Raw genomic sequence first — 19,231 nt, 5'->3', positions numbered from 1 at the left:
CTCATATTGGGCTGTGGAGGGGGAGGAGCTGGGAAAAGAAACCTGGCAATCAGTTAGAGTGGTGATTTGTAACCTTTTTCAACAAGTCACCCGCCTCTTTTAGAAGACAGATTATGTCATAGCCCTCCTCTCTTCTTATTCAGTCACATGAATCACCTTCAGTTCCACTGATAATTGAGTAAGATGCCTTTGGCAACTACAATACTTGCACTAATGCAGAAGATTAGGGACTTGCTTGACATATTGTCTTTTGTTGCGGTTTAGAAGCTCAAAACAAGGAGTACAGCCAGCAGAGTTCAACCAGTCAGTCTTCCGCAAACTACTAGCAGCACACAGACCATAGTATTATATTTCAATACAAGAAAATGTACACTACAGACTTTTTCCAGCCTATTTGGAGTTGATAATATTTAGAAGAGTATGGACTTTCCATCCCTTTATTACTCTTTTGGGTCAGCAGAATTGATGTTATGAGTCACAGTAGTTGCTATTGTGTTGTGATGAGTGAGTAGCCTACACAGTAAACATTTTTATTTTGGCATCTGACTATGGATGTAATACAAATTTAATCTCTTGGCATGTTAGCGCTACCTCAGATACACACCCATCTGAATACATGTACATTCACTCAGTGTACTTGAGGAGGAGAAGAAGGCTGGAACATGATTTCTGGATCTGTAATTCTTGCCTTTCATCTGAAGGCAATTAATAAAGCAACAACAGGATTTTCTGTTTGACATTGTTCCTTGTTGGTGAAGTGAAAGTGGCAGTCACTTTGGAAAAGCTAACAGCATATGGTCTGAAATTAAATAGACAGAGCTAGGTAAATTTATGTAGTCCTTAAAATAAAAGAATTTTGATGAAATATTTATATTTTATCTGGATAATTTTCCCTAATACTAATTTTCACCTCCAGACAGTTACATTACTTAAAGGAATATATCCTTACAGAAGTCATAAGATTCACCCTCGATATCATGACCTTAATGGCTATAGCATGTGTTTGATTGCTCCACCTCTTGCTAGTACAGGTTACGAAGAGCATCCAGAAGAAAGGAAAGAAAAGCATAAGAATAACGAACACCTATTTCAGGTCAGCCGTCAGCTCTGTGCTGCATGCACTTCAAAAGGTAAGTATGTACCTTGCAAGGTACAAGAGTCATCTGGCACCTCCATTTCATGTGAAGGCATCTCTCTTTCAAAATGAGACATCTTACCACTGTACAAAGTTTTCCAGAGGAAAAAGACTTCCCATTTTGCTACACTCCATCCACTGTGGTTCAAATAGCTCAGTTAATTTACAATGTCCTTAGAGAGCCCATAATACTGTTTGTAATAAATATTAGCATTTATGTTTGTAATGCTTGTTAATAATTTGTGGTTATACCTACATGTCTATGTACCAAAATGGGGGTTGTGCCATTTTTATTAGGAATGGTGTGTTCCAATTAAGACCAAATGGAAAGATAAGAATAAAGCAACAGGACAACAGATGAAATTGTATGTGAACCCTCTAACCCAAATCCCTTGGGAAAACCAAAGAAAGTTTGCTAAAGATGAGACGCTTTCAGCTTCAGGTAGCGAGGAGTGGCTCAGGTTCCTTAGCTTGCAACACAAACTTTTTAACAGTGACAGATTTATGCTTAGGCCCTGTAACAGAACCTGACATCAGTTATCTGCAAAACGCTTCCCACAAACTGCCCACCAACCACTTTATGAGAACTATGGTGCTGCCTTAGATGTAATGTTAAAAGTGTACTGTATATACACAAGAACTTTTCCCTATCCTTCTAGAACACAGATTGCTGAGAGACATGCCTCCCTTAATAATTCCTGTGACCTCCTTAGCTGGTCTTTGTGTCTTACTAACAAGGTATCCTTGAATATCTGCATTGTTACAAACTCGTCTAACACTGCATGAAACCAGGGCGGTACTATGTGCCTATGTCAGATATCATTCAGCTTCTCAGCCAGAATAAGCTAACCGGGACAGTTCTGAAATTGCCGTCAAAATATCAGATGCAATGAAGCACAGTATAGCTGTACGCGTTGCAGAGTTCTGTCTTTCTGATATTAGGTAAGATATTATCAGAGAAAGTTCTTTCGCTTGTGAGAAATAATACTGCAGAATAATATTTTTTATTACTGGCAAAAGGCAGAAAAAAGTAAAATGGAGAAAAAACATTTAACAAAGAAAACACATTAACTGTGCCTCATACACAACTGAGACAAGGCTACGTTGGTTTTTGGCTCTGTCCATCTGCTCTTACATTTTGCTGCCCACTCAGTCCACACCTATGGCCATTCCTGGCACAGCGCTTTTCACAGGTCATCTTAACATCAAGAAAGTCCAATGGAAAGAGCTGAAATGTCGTGACACCTTATTTCAATTTGCTCTAAATATTGCTTTGTCCCTGCTGCTGTGGCATGATGCTACGGTACACATTATGTTACAGGACTACTGCTTAAAACCAGATCCTCTATTCTAAGCATCTGAAAATAGCAGTTGTATCTGTCATTTTGCCTGCCTGGATCTTGTGATTTTTGTATTTGTTTGCTGCCCTAACCCAGTCCAAGCCGCAGATGCCGTGCAAATCTAGCTGAGCCAACCAACTGCAACATCAAAACTGATCCTGGTCTCTGAAGTGATTTCTGCTAAGATGAAACTGGAGCCAGCTTTGGCACATTTCACCAAGGGTTTATGCAAGTCTGTTGCAGTAACTCTCTGTTAAGAGCCATTTGTTACTCTGGAGGGTACTCACACTTTCATTATCAGCCAAAGAGCAACAGTTTATGACTGCAGGGCCTGAAATCTTTATATGCTATCAGAATCAGTGCCAGACATGTGACATTAGGATTCTTGAACATGAGAATTAAATAAGCAACTTAGATTGTTTCAACCTTTTTAAAAAATCACTTGTCAAAGGAATCTGGGAGCAGACTGCTTAAGTTCTCCTGGGAACAATGCGAGATCATTTTCAGTTCTTTTCCCTTCCCCCACATGTGCTCACCCCCTTAAAGAGCTTGCAAGGAAAAGCAGCAGTATTGATATTCTCCTTATCTACCCTACATAAAAGGAATTACACACAACCACAGTAGTAGCATAATTAATTTCTGTAAAAGCCTGTGCTACATTTGAACACAGTATCCTTTCTCAACATAGTACTTGAAAATCATCCCAAAGACACCCTGTGTTAACCCCTCCAAATCTGTGAACATTTCAGTGTGAGACTTTCTTCACTGCAGCTATTTCTTGATCCTTTTCTCATTATGTTACTGTCCCCCATGTATCCTGAATGCCACACAGCCTGGTAATAGCACACCTTAGCCTTTTGTTAGCAAACCTATCTTTGTAGAAATAAAATTTAAACCAGGAAGCAGGGGTGGCAGACGTACCATATTCAAAACCTTATTTAAATAACAAATTAATATGTGATCTCAAAAACCATTGAGGAGTTATTTAGCTTTAACTGCACAGAGCCCAGGTTAAACTAATAGTATAATGTTACGAACTGCTACTTCCTGTTGTCTCCTTCACCATCCCACTCGCTCCCCATTTAATCCCCTCCACATCCACACTCCAGCAATGTAAACGTTTCCAGAACCTGTTGTAAATATTTTGTAAATTAACTTCAAGATTCTCAAGCTTTTACTGAAGACTGACATTATATCATGAATATTTTATATTCATTCAAGAAACTAAGCAAATTAAAGTTCCTAATCACATTCCATGTATTTACCTACATTTTATGTTTATACAGCTAGTAAAAAAAATAGAGTGCATGTGCATATGTATACATGTCTGTTGTTAATCCAGTGCCATACAGAAGCACGAACATAAATGGTGTGCATAGAATTAACACAGGTTAAAACAGATTTTAAAAGTATAACGAGAGGATGTGCTGCTTACATGACACACAATTAAATTAATACTGCAATTAAAAAAGGGTATACTGTGAAGCATCTATTCACATCCCATTCATGGATTTTTCAAACACTGAAAAATAAATACTTAGAACCTAAAAAATCTAAAAGCTGACAAAAATGAAGTGATTTTTTCCAAGGTGATGAGACAACCACACAAACCTACTTTTTTTTCTTTTATAGGAAGACAAAAACAATCTCATGCAGTTAATTCATGTTCAGACAGCTCATCACAGAATTTGGATTTTAATAGCACTGTCTTTTTAAAAAACATAATTTTATCAGAGTAACATGCACAGGAAAAAAGTACCACCATTTTTACCCAAAACAAAGGTATCCTAAAAGATCAAATACAGTTATCCCGATGAAGAATTGATTAAGTAAAGAACTAGTGCAAATAATTTAATTTTAAAGCACAACACGGTAAACAACATATTCTCCTTTTTTGCCATACGTTCCCATGCAGGATTTGCTTTGTTGTATTACAATCTCAGGAAAGCACGAGCACTTGCTAGGTTCTATTGCCATTTGTTCAAAGTTTGATCCTAGAGTTTCGTTTTTAAAGACAAAGACAGCTGATTCTCACCCCCCTCCCTAAGCATCCTCCTCCTACATGAAGAAACATCTTTAATTCACTTCTGCTGAAGAAACTTACAATATTGCATGTCTGAGGCACTCAGTGCATTTCCTTTCGCAAAGCTGAGAATTCTGACTAAGATTTGCTAAAGTGCATTTACAAAGAGAAAACAAAGCCCAGCAAATCACTTACCCTCTTTAGCCACGTGAAGTGCTTGTAAATATCAATCTCACCATCCATGCTTTGGGCCCATCTCAGCAGTCACATTCCCAGGGTTAAAAGAAACTTTTGGAAGTAAAGAGCACTGCTTTGTTCTACAGGATATAGCTGTGACTTCTTCCCCTGTCAACCCTCAACTTCTAAAATCTTAAATGCGTGTTCACATTTTAAGCTAAAACTTCTGCCTCTGTCCCACAGTCTTATCCCAAATGCTTCTCACAGATGTATATATAACACACAACTGTATAAACTTCGGACTCTCCCCCAAACATCTGTTTTTTTTAAACAGCGGATCGGTTAGCAACAAGAACAATGAAACTAAAAACTTCAAAAATATAACTTGCTAAATGATCTTTAAAAAAGGATCTTTCAATAATAGTATAAATCTGCAGAAACTGTTCCCTTTTAATGTTTAATAACAAGCTAAAAATTATTAAGCTGTCACTGAGAAACTATTTTCAAGTAATGCCTTCTCTGGCTTTCTGTTTCAAGAGTGGCTGGAACTCATTACCAAAGACCCCCTATTTCCTGTCTCTGTTTTACTCCCTGTTTATCGTAACACTACTCAGTCTTCTCAGTTTATTTCAGGCTCAGACTAAACCTAAAAATAAATTCTGCTCTTTGAATTACTTGCCTGTCCTCTCAAAAGACATTATAAAAGAGGAGGAATTCAACGACGATCCTGTGGATAAGTTAATTATCCCATAAATAATGCTGTTGCCAAAGAGGCAATTTTCCATCTTAAGAGAAGATGATGATACCCTTCTAAGATTTTTGTCTGCTCCTGCTGAAGCTGAAGTCTCATAGCATGGCAACTTTTCAAACTTGCAACACCAAGACAAATGCATATGCAAAGCAACGCTCCGGCAAGAAGGGAAGTTTAAAAGCGTTGCCTGTTGCTGCAGTGTCCTCTAGTGCCTCCACACAGTAGTTATGATAAAGTTCTAATTTTTGCCAATAAACTCCAGTTTCCAATGTTGTATCTCCCACTAGTTATAAGTGGCTTTGGCCTTAAACTGGGCAACTCATTCGTCTACACACAAGGACAACCGCTTGGGCAATGCCTATTACCACCAAAATGCAGCTGTCCCCATGGGATTTTTGTGATGATCTCAGAACATTTACTTATCTCCCCATTTTCTTCAGTTTCTACAGCCAAACTCACTCCTGCATTTAAGGGGAAGTAAACCAGCAATCTGGAAGAGTCAGTGTCAAAGTTGCCCATCATAGTAATGATACGAAGAACTCAAACTCTGAAGCTGTATAATGCCCTGAAAAGCAGTTCTTACAGGGACCTGCCTCACTGCCATGTACCGACATTCCAAACTTCGGAGTCACAGATACATGTAGGAAGTTCTGCAAGGGATGTGGGATTTTATTATTTCAACCATTCTTGATCCTTTTAACCTGATGGACCTCTTTTTAGACTCTTCTATGACACAAAGTAAGAGGGAAGGATATAAACCTTGACTTCCAGCTTACTTCATGTATTTATAACCTGTTGTTACTTAAAATCATGTGAAAAGAAAAATACAAAAAGTTTTTAAAAGATTAGTGCTACAAGTCTTCTAAAGGTGCTATGATACCTAAAATCACCAGCAAATGTGACAAGATAAAAGAACTGTCAGTTTCCAAAAGTGAACCATGCCACAAGACAGATCTGAAGAGGACTTGGGTTCCTCTGTACGTAGAACGTACTTATTCTATGCTGGTTGTAGAAGTTTTTATGCTATCTTAAAGTTGATGAGAGCAGCTATTTCTTGAATAGCTCACACCATCTGGCAAAAGCCTTAGTACATTGTCAATGGTCCATTTTTAAAAAAAAAATCATAAAAATTGAGATGCACTTAACATAGTATACTTCTCTATGTGTGACAGCGTCTGCCATGGCTGACAAACTAAAGACTGAATAGAGGTTCTCTTGACATTAAAACATGAACTCCCTACAGCTTAAGGCATTTTTTTCCCCAGAAAACTAGTTATCTAATTTCAGAGAACAGCAAATACATCAAAGTTTATCTCAAAGTATTGCGTATCCCATAGAACCACCACAATTGAGTCTGAAGTTCCACATTTCATCCATTTCAAAACATATGCTCCAAGACTCTCATTTCAGGCTTATTTAGGGAAGGGGGGAAACATACCTCTCTTAAAACTTCCCACTACACATCATCTCTTAATGATTTTGGTTTTCATTTAAAAAAAACCTACATTACTCCACTTATTAGTGCCTCAGTGTAGCATCTGCCGCTAGGTAAGTATCCATTATCCATTTCTCCTCTTAAAAGTATTTAAAATGACAAACATACCTTATTTCTGCCTTGTCATTTGTCCTGGATTTCATGCAAAGGCCTCTTGATTCTGTTACAGTCATTCTTCCTGATTGAAAGGTAAACGTGTCTGAATTTTCTGCATCTTATCAGCCACGAATGTTGACAACATACATTCCAGACAGTCACATGTTCACTTTTAGCCTGTCACCTGCATGCTGAACTCTACGTCCTGCTTGAGCTTTGGCCTGAAAAAGTTTCAGATGCCCACTGAATGCAAATCATTTGCCCCAGATTTGCTTAGAATACTTTTCCGTTTCACTGGAAAAGCAGGTTAGTTTCTCCGGGCAGTGTGAAAATAAGGAAAATCTGTTGCAATCTGGGGATTGCTTCATCAGTTTACCACTGTATTTTTTTCCCTGTTTTAAGGAAATTCATGTCTGTGTGCAGTTCTTCACTGAGCACTAACTTCTAGTTCAATGGAGAATTAAAAAAAACCCAAAAATTCCCCACTATCACTGCAGTACCACCACCCTCAAGTGTTACCTCATGGAGACAGAATGATCTAGCTATTAATCCCTTCCCCCGCCAAATTGTTTATTTTCTCCAGTGCCGTCTCCAAAAATAACTGAAACCACACAAAATGGCAATATAAATGCAATGTAGGGCACTAAGATGTTTAAAATTAACAAAGTTTATATACTCCACAAGCAGTATGAAGACCCATTAGGATTTCTTTGCCAATTCTGTACTTCCATAGAAAACTGCTGACTACTGCCACTGTTGACAGAACTAAAAACTCCCATTTGCAGAGCATCAAAGGTGCTAGCCACATGAATGTCTGCTGATACATAACCCATAAAAAACACTCAGCTAAGCAACCCATTACTTTATTCATCAGAATGTCAAATATTTCCAACAAGAGTTTAAATCTGTTTCAAATAGTAAACAGACATGCTGTAACAGCTTTGAAACTGAAAGTAACAGAATGCTTTAAACAACCAGTTAAACTTCTCATGTTCCTCCATTCCAGACCTATGAAGAGGCAAGAAAACACCCACAAATCCTGTTAGAACTGTGGAGGAAGGGCAATCTGACTGACTGGTTTATTCCCTCTTCTCCTACCAGCACTGGAGCTGAGGAAGCACAGTTGTTTGCTTTTCCACCACTGTACCTCTTTCTCCCACCCAGCTGAGGCCCTATGTGCATTATAAAATTGTATTTATTACTGTTATTTTAGCCATTTTACTTTCTATTCAGTTAAATTTGTGCTAAAACACATTTTTTTTGTGATTTTTCAGAGCAGCACAAATGCAAATTGTCAATAGCATTCTTGTACTGGCACTGCATTGCCTGGGGGGTTAGAGGGCAAGGGAATAGGGAGCAGAGCAGAAGTTCTTCAGCCTCCATGAGGTCCAAGTCCCTGGAGCATAGCACCTCTCTTCCTTGTCAGCAATAACTTTTAGATTGTTTTGGTTTCAGAACCCATCAGCCTCTGAAAACACTAAAAGAACATACACTTGGCCTTTCAGGCCAAGAACTGAAATGACCAACTATGTGTCTTCCCAGCCTCATCAGCAGAGTCCAGCTGAGTATGGACATGCAACAAAAATTTAGTCATTCCCAAGAATTAGTATCAACTTTTCCTACATCCATTCCTCTGTGCTCTTCCCAATCCTAGTGTTTGGGCTGCTTTGGAAACAAAGGGATTAGGACCAGATTTTAAAAAGGAAAAATTTCCTCAGCCTGCCAATTCACACACCTGTCATTCTCATGCTGCAGAGAAATGCGAGAGCTTCAGAGTGAAGCAAGAGAGACAGAATATGAGAATACGCTTGCACAGGAACACTTGTGTGAAAAGAAATTCAGGTCATTTGTGCAAAAGACAATAGAGGAAGAAATCCTTTTTACATGGTGAGGAATGGCTTCAGAAATCTAGATGAAGCATTTCCAGCAAGATAATTTTGTCTTAGAGTCTTAATCATGACTAACTGATGTGACAGAGAAAGATGAAACTCTTGGAACAAAAGGAAAAAAAAATACTGCATTCTCTATATGAGCACATTTGCTTTGCTTGAGATAATTTTAAAAAAATAAACACATCTGGGAAACAGACTAGAAATGTAGATACATGGACAAATAATCCTTTCCCAGCATAAAATGCACTCAATCCTAATGGCTTAATTCTTTGATTAAAATCTGTATTTCAGAAATAATCGGGCTTAGATGGCCATTAGTTCCAAGCCAGCATGGTTAACACTCACCCTTATTGCATATTTGGGGGGGGGGACGGGGAGGAGGAGATAATACTTCAAACAGGTGCTGACATCTTTGGAGTCATTCCCATCTGCAGGCTGTATGATATCACGTATCTCTAGTGCTACTATGTCCTTGCTGGTTATTGCTCAAGTAATAACTAGCTCTCTTCCCTTGGCCTGCATAAATAATGTATTACCAATACTTAGATGAAGTTACTGTTTATTAATTCATTCACAGACATTTACACATTCTTGGCAGTTTCAAACATTCCTTGCCATATGCTGAAATACTTTTTCCAGCCCAAGTTCTAGAAGAGCTGTAACTTTTTGCATTGAACTTATTTAGAAGAAAATATAGATTGTAAGAAACTTGAGTACTATATTTTTGCCTAAAAACTAAACAAATGTTTTATACTTAACAGAACAACAAAATCACTGTGAACACTTCTCCCCCCCCCCCCCCCCCCCCCCCCCAGTTACTATAGGCAAGAAAAGAGTACACTGCTATGTAAAGACAGTATTTAAAGAAATACATTTACATTCTACCACACAACATACTACAATAGTTCAGGTTTAGTTTTCAGTCTGAAAGGTTTCAAAGCACTGCTGAAATACTAAATATGCAGTAAATCAGTACATGAAACATTTGAAACAGGGTATTTACCAAACATTTGCACATATATCAATAACGTTACCAGGTAACATTTTGCCTCTCCTCAGTATGACACACATCAGATTTTCTCTTTTAAATTTCAGAATGGAAAAAATTGTAAAAATCCCAAACCAGAATAAGCTGCAGATAAACCTTTACAAGTCCTTATTTCTGATAAGGAATATACAAATATTCATTATTTTCTTCTTAAGCATTTCATTATTTCAGGAAAATAAAGCACGTGTTTGTTTACTTATGCAGAAGAGTAGCATGCCAACATGTATAATATGTCTAAAATAAGTATAATTTGTTTCCATTTTTGAAAGATCACAAAACCCGAAAATATATTTAGTTGCATTTTAACTAAATACAGGTCTGTTTACCACTATTATTAGCATACTATTCCAAAAGCAAATGAAATAATTTTGTTGTGAATTATATTATTGCTCTATTCGTCATAACTGATAACATTTAGCAAATGAGATAGGTCAACCTACCCAAATTCTGCAAAATCTGAATAAAGGTTATACACAGAAATACTTCAAATTTATGCCCTTCCTATAGCATTCAAGTAATACCTCCAAATCAGTACAGGACCATTAAAAAGAAAATTTTGCCCCCAGCTTCTTTACATGGCCATTACCTTTGTAACTTATCTGTTAGCACCATTGTTTAAGGAAATAATTCTCTCTTACCAATCCCTCTGTTAATTACGTTATGGAAAACATTTTCTGATGTTTCCTCTAGCTACACTTAAAAAAACAGATACTTCATAGCACTTACATTTATACATTAATGTTTGTTAAATTATTACAGTGTATCATATTTAAATCAGTGAAAAGCAATGCAGCTGGAAATTCTAGTTACAGATCATAACGTGAAATGAAAAAGTGACACCATGCATAACATTAGACACAAAAGGAAAGATGAACTAATGTGATATTCAGCCACTCAGTGCAAAGGAAGGCACTGAAGCCAACAGCTGAAAGAGTCTTAGATAAATGGAACTGAATAAATCGTATTAATGCTTTTGAAGGCTACCATGCAATTTCTGTATACAATCAGGACTTCCTATAGAGTAGTCCTCCTCTATTTCCTCTGACAGTATCAAGGTGTGGATAGCCCACGTAGCTAAGGATTGTCCCCAAGGGCTAAACTTCACAATATCTCAGTAGACTACCTTGAAATCTTGGAAAACTTAACATATAAAAATACAGGCCCTGCTATTATAACAGGAATATCACCTTTCTTCCATGAGTACTCTAAGCCCAAGGCCATAACACAATTCTGTTTAATCAGTTCTGGTCATTGCAATTTAAAGGTGGCTCTGTTAAGTATTACTGACCATTACAAGGGTGAACAAAAATGCCAAAAACTAATCTCACCATGTCATTTTAAGAAAGAGATGTAAATCAGCCCTACTCACTGCAAAGCTATTTTAAGCTTCTATTAGTTCTTTGTGCAGAGAAGACTTTCCTACCCTCTGCTGAGAGCTACTACAGTGAGCATCACAGTCAGAGATGATAGGGTTGACGCCCAGACAAAGCAACCACAGAACATTAAAAAGACTAGGCCTGGTTTAGAAAAATTCCATGCAAGCTGTGTACACCCCCTTTCCACTAGCTCCAAGGCACTCTCTAGTATTCATAAACAGCTGCACATATGAAGGACACTTCTCTGCCGTTTCTTGTGTGCTGTGAATGACTTTAACATGCTTGGGGAACTCAGAGGACCAGATCTTCTAGTTCAGGGCTTCCTTGCATCATCAACTCATTGAAAATGAGCTGGAGCACAGTGGAGGACTGGGTCATACAACTTTCAACTCTGACTACTGCTCAGAAAACATATCCATCTAATGTTTCAAGTTGGCAAAAATAAACATGAATGCTTACAGAATGACAGCTTTTCTACGCTGTCCCAAGCAGGCTCTACTGGTCCATTTTCAATTTAACATGTGCTAATACCACTTGGCAATGGGAAGATTCAGCTATATATAGCTCCATCGTGACTCTCAACAGTTGAGTCCCACAGTCAAATCTACCAGCAGATAAATATACTGGCTTTAACTGGCATTGCTCAGAATATATTCTCTTCCCACTCAGCTGTTGCTGAAAAATTCTATTGATACTTTTATAAAAGCATGTTTTCAAGTATATTGAAGTGCCCTGTATTGCAGTCATTTTCTGCCTCTGTTCTGGACAGATAGCTCTGTAAAATGAATCTTAGACAAAACTGAAATAAAGACGCCAGTGATTATGTTTCAGCAGAGCACTTTAACACATGCTTAAAATAAAACTTTGAAGTAATTTCAAAACTTCACAAACTCCACCAAGTCCCTGTGAAGACACTTGAAAAAAAATCCTTGATTTTAACACACAGTAGAAGCAACCTCTTCTGAACATTAATCATGACCAAATGGCAATCAAGACTCTAAGAAATTTATCCTATTTCTACCAAAAGTCTGGTTTTACCACTACAAAAACACCGAGCATGAAATGAGACAAAGCACAGGACATATCATAAGGCAAATCACATTATTTTAACGAATTGCCTCTACCACACATTCCTCTACTACTTCTTCAGCTCTTCTCCCCTTCCTGTTTCCTCAAGTTTAGAACATTTAGAAAGATTTTCAGAATTAGGTTTCTGAGAAAGAACATAATCAGGAAAATACTACTGATTTTTCAAGAATCAGCATTTTAAGGGTCAGTATTTAAAGCTACATGGTGAAGTGGGTTGCTTTAAATATAAATGTTCCACTGGAAGGAAGATCATGTTTTGCGATCCTGGAAATGAGGCTTTCACTCATGCTTAAAATTGTTTTAGGACCACTGTGAGAACACTAGGGTTCCTCTTTACTCAGAAAAGGATTCCATAAAGATGTATAGAATAAAAAAAAGAATTAACAGTGTAGAAGTTCATTTAGAGTTATGAAATGAAACTGTAACTAAATATATTCTCTCATAGCTCACCGGGTCAAACACAGTCAGCTGGTACTGCAGCAGTTAATTTTTAATGCTGAAATTACTACCTGCATTGTGATATGTCACGTGGTCACTAGCAATACTAAAATATTTAGCGAGAAGCATTGAAATGATACACAAAATTGTTTCATATGAACTCTCCATGATAATCCCCTGGTCTTTTTGTTCTATTTTTAAGGCCAAAGAATTTACACTCTTAAAGCATGTAGAACAATCCAGACATTCACTTCAAGGCAAAAATTTTTAATACAGTACTTAAGTAGTTAAAAGTCTATAATTAATGATGCTTTATTCCATTTTAGCTTTGTCAAAAGATTTGTGCAGTTACAGCAACTATTAAATCCTCATTCTATGATACATAGTAATAATCTTTCTAAATTCAGCGCTAACTTTGTCAAACCTATTTCATCTATCTCACAGGAGGGGCAGCACAGTTACTGTGCCCAGTTATACTGTAAACTCGAGAACCTGATATGTTCACAGATCCCAGACTACAGAAATACAAAAAGGAGCCTTTTCAAAAAGCACACCTTTAGTTCCACACATGGTGTGCCTCTTCCTTAGAGGATAAGCACAAAATCCAACTCCACCAAATCACTGAAACACCAAATCAGCACCAATGGCTCCATAAAAAAGAAATAAAGCAGATACTTTCAAAAGAGGAAGTAAGCAAGGTAGTATCAGGTATGAAACACGACGTCTAAAGTATTCACGTTCAAGGCATTTCTAAATTTTCCCACATCTTTGCTATTCACACCTATAGCAGACAGACCGAAGAACATTACAGTTACAATTGTTTAAAAAACCAAACAAACAAACCCCCAAAACAATCGAACAAACCACAAAACACAACTTGGTGATATTTCATGTCTGATAAATTCCATAGTTTGATACTATGAAATTGAAGGAAGGTAGGACTCTAGTGAGACCAGCTATAGTATCTATAATCATCACAGAAGCTTCCTGACTGACCAGTAATAAACCAAGGTGCCTCAAAGCTGACCAAAAGGCTAAACTCCACAGTCTTATGTATTGAAACACTAGGTGTAGTTCAGCACACTAAGTGGCAATTACCAAAGCTGCAAAGCTACTTGAATTATAAGGCCAAGGGGCAATTTTCTGCAGAAGTTATTTTTCCCATTCTAGTACAACTGAGCTCTAGTTTCCAAATGATACTCCAGTACAAACAAACAATACAAAGAAGGTTCAGTTACTTCCTCTCCTCTAACGTGCAATCCCAAATACTGCTGTGTGGCACAAACAGAACTAGCAGGGATAGCCATACTCTGCCTCAGAGACCTTTCAGGGCTGCACTGGGTTATAATGATTGCTAATGCAGAAGGAGCACACAAGAAAATAATTGGGATTTCTATTCCATACTTCTGCTTAAACCAAAATGCTAGCTGTTAAATGCTGTTGTTTGATACTATCTAGCAGGAACTAGTCTTGAGCCATCTTTCTGACTATGTGAACTTGTGGGGTGCTTGCTCACCAGCCCATGGGTTAGCAGACCGTAGGGAGCTCCATGGGTACACACAAAAGCTAACACACCCCTATGTCCATTAGGAGCTGTGTGTAAATAGGGGAACACTCATCGACAGAAGAGGCTGTTCGTGCTCGTAACCAACACCAGCTGTGAGAGAGGAAATGTGTGCGTGTAACTGCGAATGTGTATGTGTGCATGTCTGTGATTTTACCTTTTTGTAATTAGTTATAGAACTGCATTTAGAAATTTGTAGGTGTTCCTTAGCATTTCTTAAGCATCTAGCATTCTGATTTATTTGTTGTATTGCTGATGTTGATCCTAAATACATAGTTCACTGATTTCTAGTTAATTATGTCTTTAATAAATCAGCAAACCACTTCAGTCTTGGTATGTTTTAACCATGGGAATTGAGCAGGACTTTTTTATGACACTCCAACATGTCAGACTAATGATCACCAAACTTCATCTGAGGCTTCCAATGTGAATGGATTCACTGAGCTACAGAGTTCTCATTCTCTATAGCTTACTACCTTGACTGTCCTTTTTCACATATCAAGTATCATGTTTCACAGCTCTAGTCTGGAATTAAGGAATTTTCAGTATGGGACATACTATGAAATACATATTCCATTTCACTGAACTGAGCTGAATTTTATCGCATTTGTTCTCAATTTCCAAGTGAAATTTCTGCTTCTCAGCGGAGAAAGCTCTTCCAAATTTTGAGTCCATGGAAGCTGTGTGCGTGCTTACAAATTATTTGCATTTTTTAAAAATATAAAAAAGGTCTACATATACATAGATTACTATCCATTTTCAAATAACAGTCACAGCAACTATGCACTATCCTCCCTGTGCATGTCTTTAAATGGAGAATTCATCAATACAGAACAGTGCAAAATATTTTAAAAACAGTGATCTCAACATACTGCACTTAGAGATACTCTATACCACCAATTTCCCTGTTCTGTTGGTTCTGAATCCAGACTGCCTAATTGCTTTATCAAATGAATACTATTCTTGATGCACTAGACAAGGCTTTTAGGACATCAGTACACTGCAACTCTAAGAGGAAACTGTGGCTTCTGCTTTGGCTGTTTTCCCATGAAAAAGAAGAGATACACATACATAGATTAATAAGAGGAGTCAAAACATTAAGTGTTACCTACCTTGCAGAGCTGAAAAGCTAGCTTAGTTCATATTTCTGCAACAGAGAGGCCAAAAGCCAGACCACCGGATTCAAACTCTTCAACTTGGTGGTTCAGGGCCAGCTTTACTGTGAACAACTCTGAAAATTTATGTCTTTTATGCATTCAAAATATCTTTTCGCTATTGCAAAGCTTTGAAAAAGCATTAAAATTTCTGCTAAGGCAGGAATTCAGTAAGAGCTGGCCTGAGGATATGGACTCAAAATCTAATACCGTAAATCCACATTAAACATTGCCTCCACCTTTTGCTTTCAAAACTGGTAGCAAATTCTCATTCCTTTCTCTCATACGTTCCCAAACAGGACTTTCCATCCATAGACCTATGCTCTGTGGAGAATGCCAACAAACCAGCCATTGACAAGTTCAAACAACAGCAGCTACCTTTCCAACAACATTAGGTTACAATAGGCACAAGGCATCTATAGCAGATGATAAACAGTGAACCAGAAGCTACAGACACAATTACATAAAAGTAACATGCATTGACAAAGTCAGAAGAAATTCCATTCATCTAGAAAACTTTTCTGAAGTTGAGAAAGTGACAGGTAGCTTTTACTCGTTAGGAAACCACCATTCACTTGCAGTGACAGGCTTGGTGAAAAGGAGTGTTCTGGCAGGACCTGCTGTTTCTCTTCCTTTACATCCAATGGGTCTCTTACGGTCTGTCTGAACATCTGCTCCTCACCTGGTAAGCCTCAATCTTTTCCAATATAGTCAAATATTGTGTTCAGATTTGGGCCCTTCACTACAAGCAGGACATTGAGGTGCTGGAGCGTGTCCAAAGAAGGGCAACAAAGCTGGTGAAGGGTCTGGAGAACAAGTCCTGTGAGGAGCGTCTGAGGGAGCTGGGGTCGTTTAGTTTGGAGAAGAGGAGGCTGAGGGGAGACCTTATCGCTCTCTACAGCTACCTGAAAGGAGGTTGTAGTGAGGCGGGGGTCGGTCTCTTCTCCCAAGTAACAAGTGATAGGACAAGAGGAAATGGCCTCAAGTTGTGCCAGGGGAGATTTAGATTAGATACTAGGAAAAATTTCTTCATGGAGAGAGTGGTTGGGCATTGGAACAGCCTGCCCAGGGAAGTGGTGCAATCACAGTCCCTGGAAGTATTAAAAAAACATGTGGATGTGGTGCTTAGGGACATGGTTTAGAGGTGGACCTGGCAGTTAGGTTAACAGGTTGGACTCGATAATCTCGGACGTCCTTTCCAACCTTAACGATTCTATGATTCTATGAAATGTTTATTTCCCATCTGTCCCAATATGAATGTCTCGCATTCAGAAGCTAGAGCTTTCCTGCATTTACTACCACTGCCTGGTGTACAACATACTGTGGAAATACTGACAGTTAAGGTAAAGGAAATGTAGCGAGGAAAAGGATAGGAGAATCATCCAATTTGAATTTGTCCCTTCAACAGACAATGCCACCATATTCCAAAACTGGTGGTTTAAAAATGAAAAGTTTTATAACTAGTTATAAACTTGTTTGTTATCTCCAGCAAAGGACCAACCAAACCAACAAAAAAAAAAAAACCACAGAAAAGGTAACTTTTTTGGTAGTTAATTTTTACTATCTTTTCTCTCACCAAGGACAAAATAAGGTCTTTTACCAACTTCTTATACTCCTATATCTGCATTGCTTTAGTAATCAGCATATAACATGGTAATATCCTCAGCTTTCTATGACTGCTCACCATCCCCTGCAGTTCTCCAAGTATGCAGACTTCAGTTATTATAAAAATAATTGAAGTATAAAAATAATTGAATTATCAAAATACTTGAACCAATGCTGTTTGCAAACAAAATGGAAAAGCTATGAATAACTACTCACCAGATTCTCTTCAAACCACTCCCGTATACGCACTGCTGTGGCCCCTGGAATTTGATTTCGCAATGCTTCTTTCTCTTGTGGATCCTCTAGCATTTCCAATGCCATCTTTAGATCTTCCAGGAGATGCAAAATTTGAAATGTGCCCAAGTATACTGATGGAGCAGGTGACACAATATCATAACCACCATTAGCATACTCTGTAGCTGACTTTGTACCTAAAACAGGTAAAACCAGGAGAGACAATAACGTTATATAATTGTTTTGTAAGTGACAAATATATAGGCACTACACTCTGGAACATTTGGACTTCAGATGCTAACTGACAAGTATCAGTATTTCAGGCTTAGAAATCCTTGAGTTAGTCTCTAGATAAATAATGAACACTGGAGAATTAAATGTGAGAGGTATGTACAAGCATATTAAAAAAGAATTTTGACCTAGAAAACATTTGCAATATCCCCTAAATTACAAATGCCAAAACCTTACCAGAAATCACCTGTAATTTTCTATGGTTACCATGAGATGTCACTAACTTCTCAGCTACATAGTTAGAAGTCCACACACAGAGAGAGCAGTGTTAAGCAACGTAAGAAAGATTGATGCAGTCCTTTGACAAGAAACTTAGATGAAAATAGATTGTGTTACCTGAACTAGAAAAATATGTGACCTTGAGCAGGTTTAAAACCCTCCCACAGAGAACAAAACCCAAAAAGTTAGGAGTAAAAATGGCTAATGGAACTTTGCTAGCTCTCTAAATTACAAAAAGCTCTCTAAATGACACCACCTCAATCCTGCCAGCTCTCCAGCACCAATATTATTTTCTCAAGAACAATAAGCACAGCAACAAACATATCTCACTTGATGTAGGAATGATAAATAATACAAATTCTAATATCTCTGAATCTTTTTGTCTTAATACCCTGTGGTTCAATGAGATGCATACTAAAACGAGCTATCTTTTCTCAGTCCTGAATTCCAGACCTTGATTTCATTTAACATCCTTTTGTTTCTTTAAGAGCTAGTCAGATGGAAAACTTCTATTTGCTCTACTTTTTACAGTTTTTATTTACAATTCGTTGCCTTATGTACATAATAGAATGTACTCATGTTATGTCTTCATTCCTGTTCTCCCTGGCATAAGCAATCACATTTTCCCCCTTTATTTGACTTCACAGGAGATTTTTTTTTTAGGCTTTTGATCATTCGTATTGTACTCCTCTCAATCCTTTCATGTTGTAACATATTTTTCAGGTGTATGTTGGATCCACATAGCATATAATATTCCTTAGAAGACTCTATCATTGATCTACACAAAGGGATTATAATAATCTCCATACCATTCCTCATTTTACTCCTGTGTTTAACATCATTTACATCTTTGTTATGAAAGGAACAGAAATCTTCACTGGGCCTTTGAAAATGATTTACTATTTTTTTTTCCTGAGCATGTATCTAATTTGAAACCCAGATGTATAAGTAATTCAAATTTTCTTATTGAATGCATACTATTTTGCATTAATCAATATTAGTTTGCCTGCTATGATTATTTATCTACCATGATTTGGACATTACAAACTGTGTTTGAATGCAATGGTTCATTTTACATATAGACTGATATACAACTAATACCTAAATACAACTCATGAATACACTGACACTCAGGTCCTAGTATATTGAAATGCCTTTTGCACCTAGATTAGCTTTTAACCAAAATACTAACTGATCATTTAATCTTGTTTCCCATCTCAATCAGTTTTTGATCCAAGACAATATTTTGTCTCTCATTTTGTGAACGCTTAACTTTACTCAAAGCTTTTGAGAAAATTCTAAAT

At 37.5% G+C, this 19,231-nt stretch overlaps 1 protein-coding gene across 12 annotated transcripts in view; it reads right to left on the bottom strand.

Moving 5' to 3' along the window:
• The window catches only part of PPFIBP2 (PPFIB scaffold protein 2), a 110,178-nt gene that overhangs the window by 57,926 nt on the left and 33,021 nt on the right, over nt 1-19,231 (bottom strand). For 9 of the 12 annotated variants that reach the window (XM_087744268.1, XM_087744242.1, XM_087744276.1 and 6 more), the window contains exon 3: nt 17,400-17,614. In XM_087744268.1, the coding sequence (XP_087600394.1) occupies nt 17,400-17,614 (215 nt within the window). Of the gene's footprint in view, nt 1-4,693; nt 5,178-7,029; nt 7,228-17,399; nt 17,615-19,231 lie in introns of those variants that run through there. The other 3 variants (XM_087744314.1, XM_087744324.1, XM_087744332.1) reach the window with 2 other exon arrangements.

The sequence above is a fragment of the Nipponia nippon genome, unplaced genomic scaffold (assembly GCF_047370975.1).
Source record: "Nipponia nippon isolate SJK-2023a ecotype South Korea unplaced genomic scaffold, ASM4737097v1 scaffold_10, whole genome shotgun sequence".
In the NCBI taxonomy this organism is placed as follows: Eukaryota; Metazoa; Chordata; class Aves; order Pelecaniformes; family Threskiornithidae; genus Nipponia; species Nipponia nippon.
This window is presented reverse-complemented; position numbering and strand designations above follow the sequence as displayed.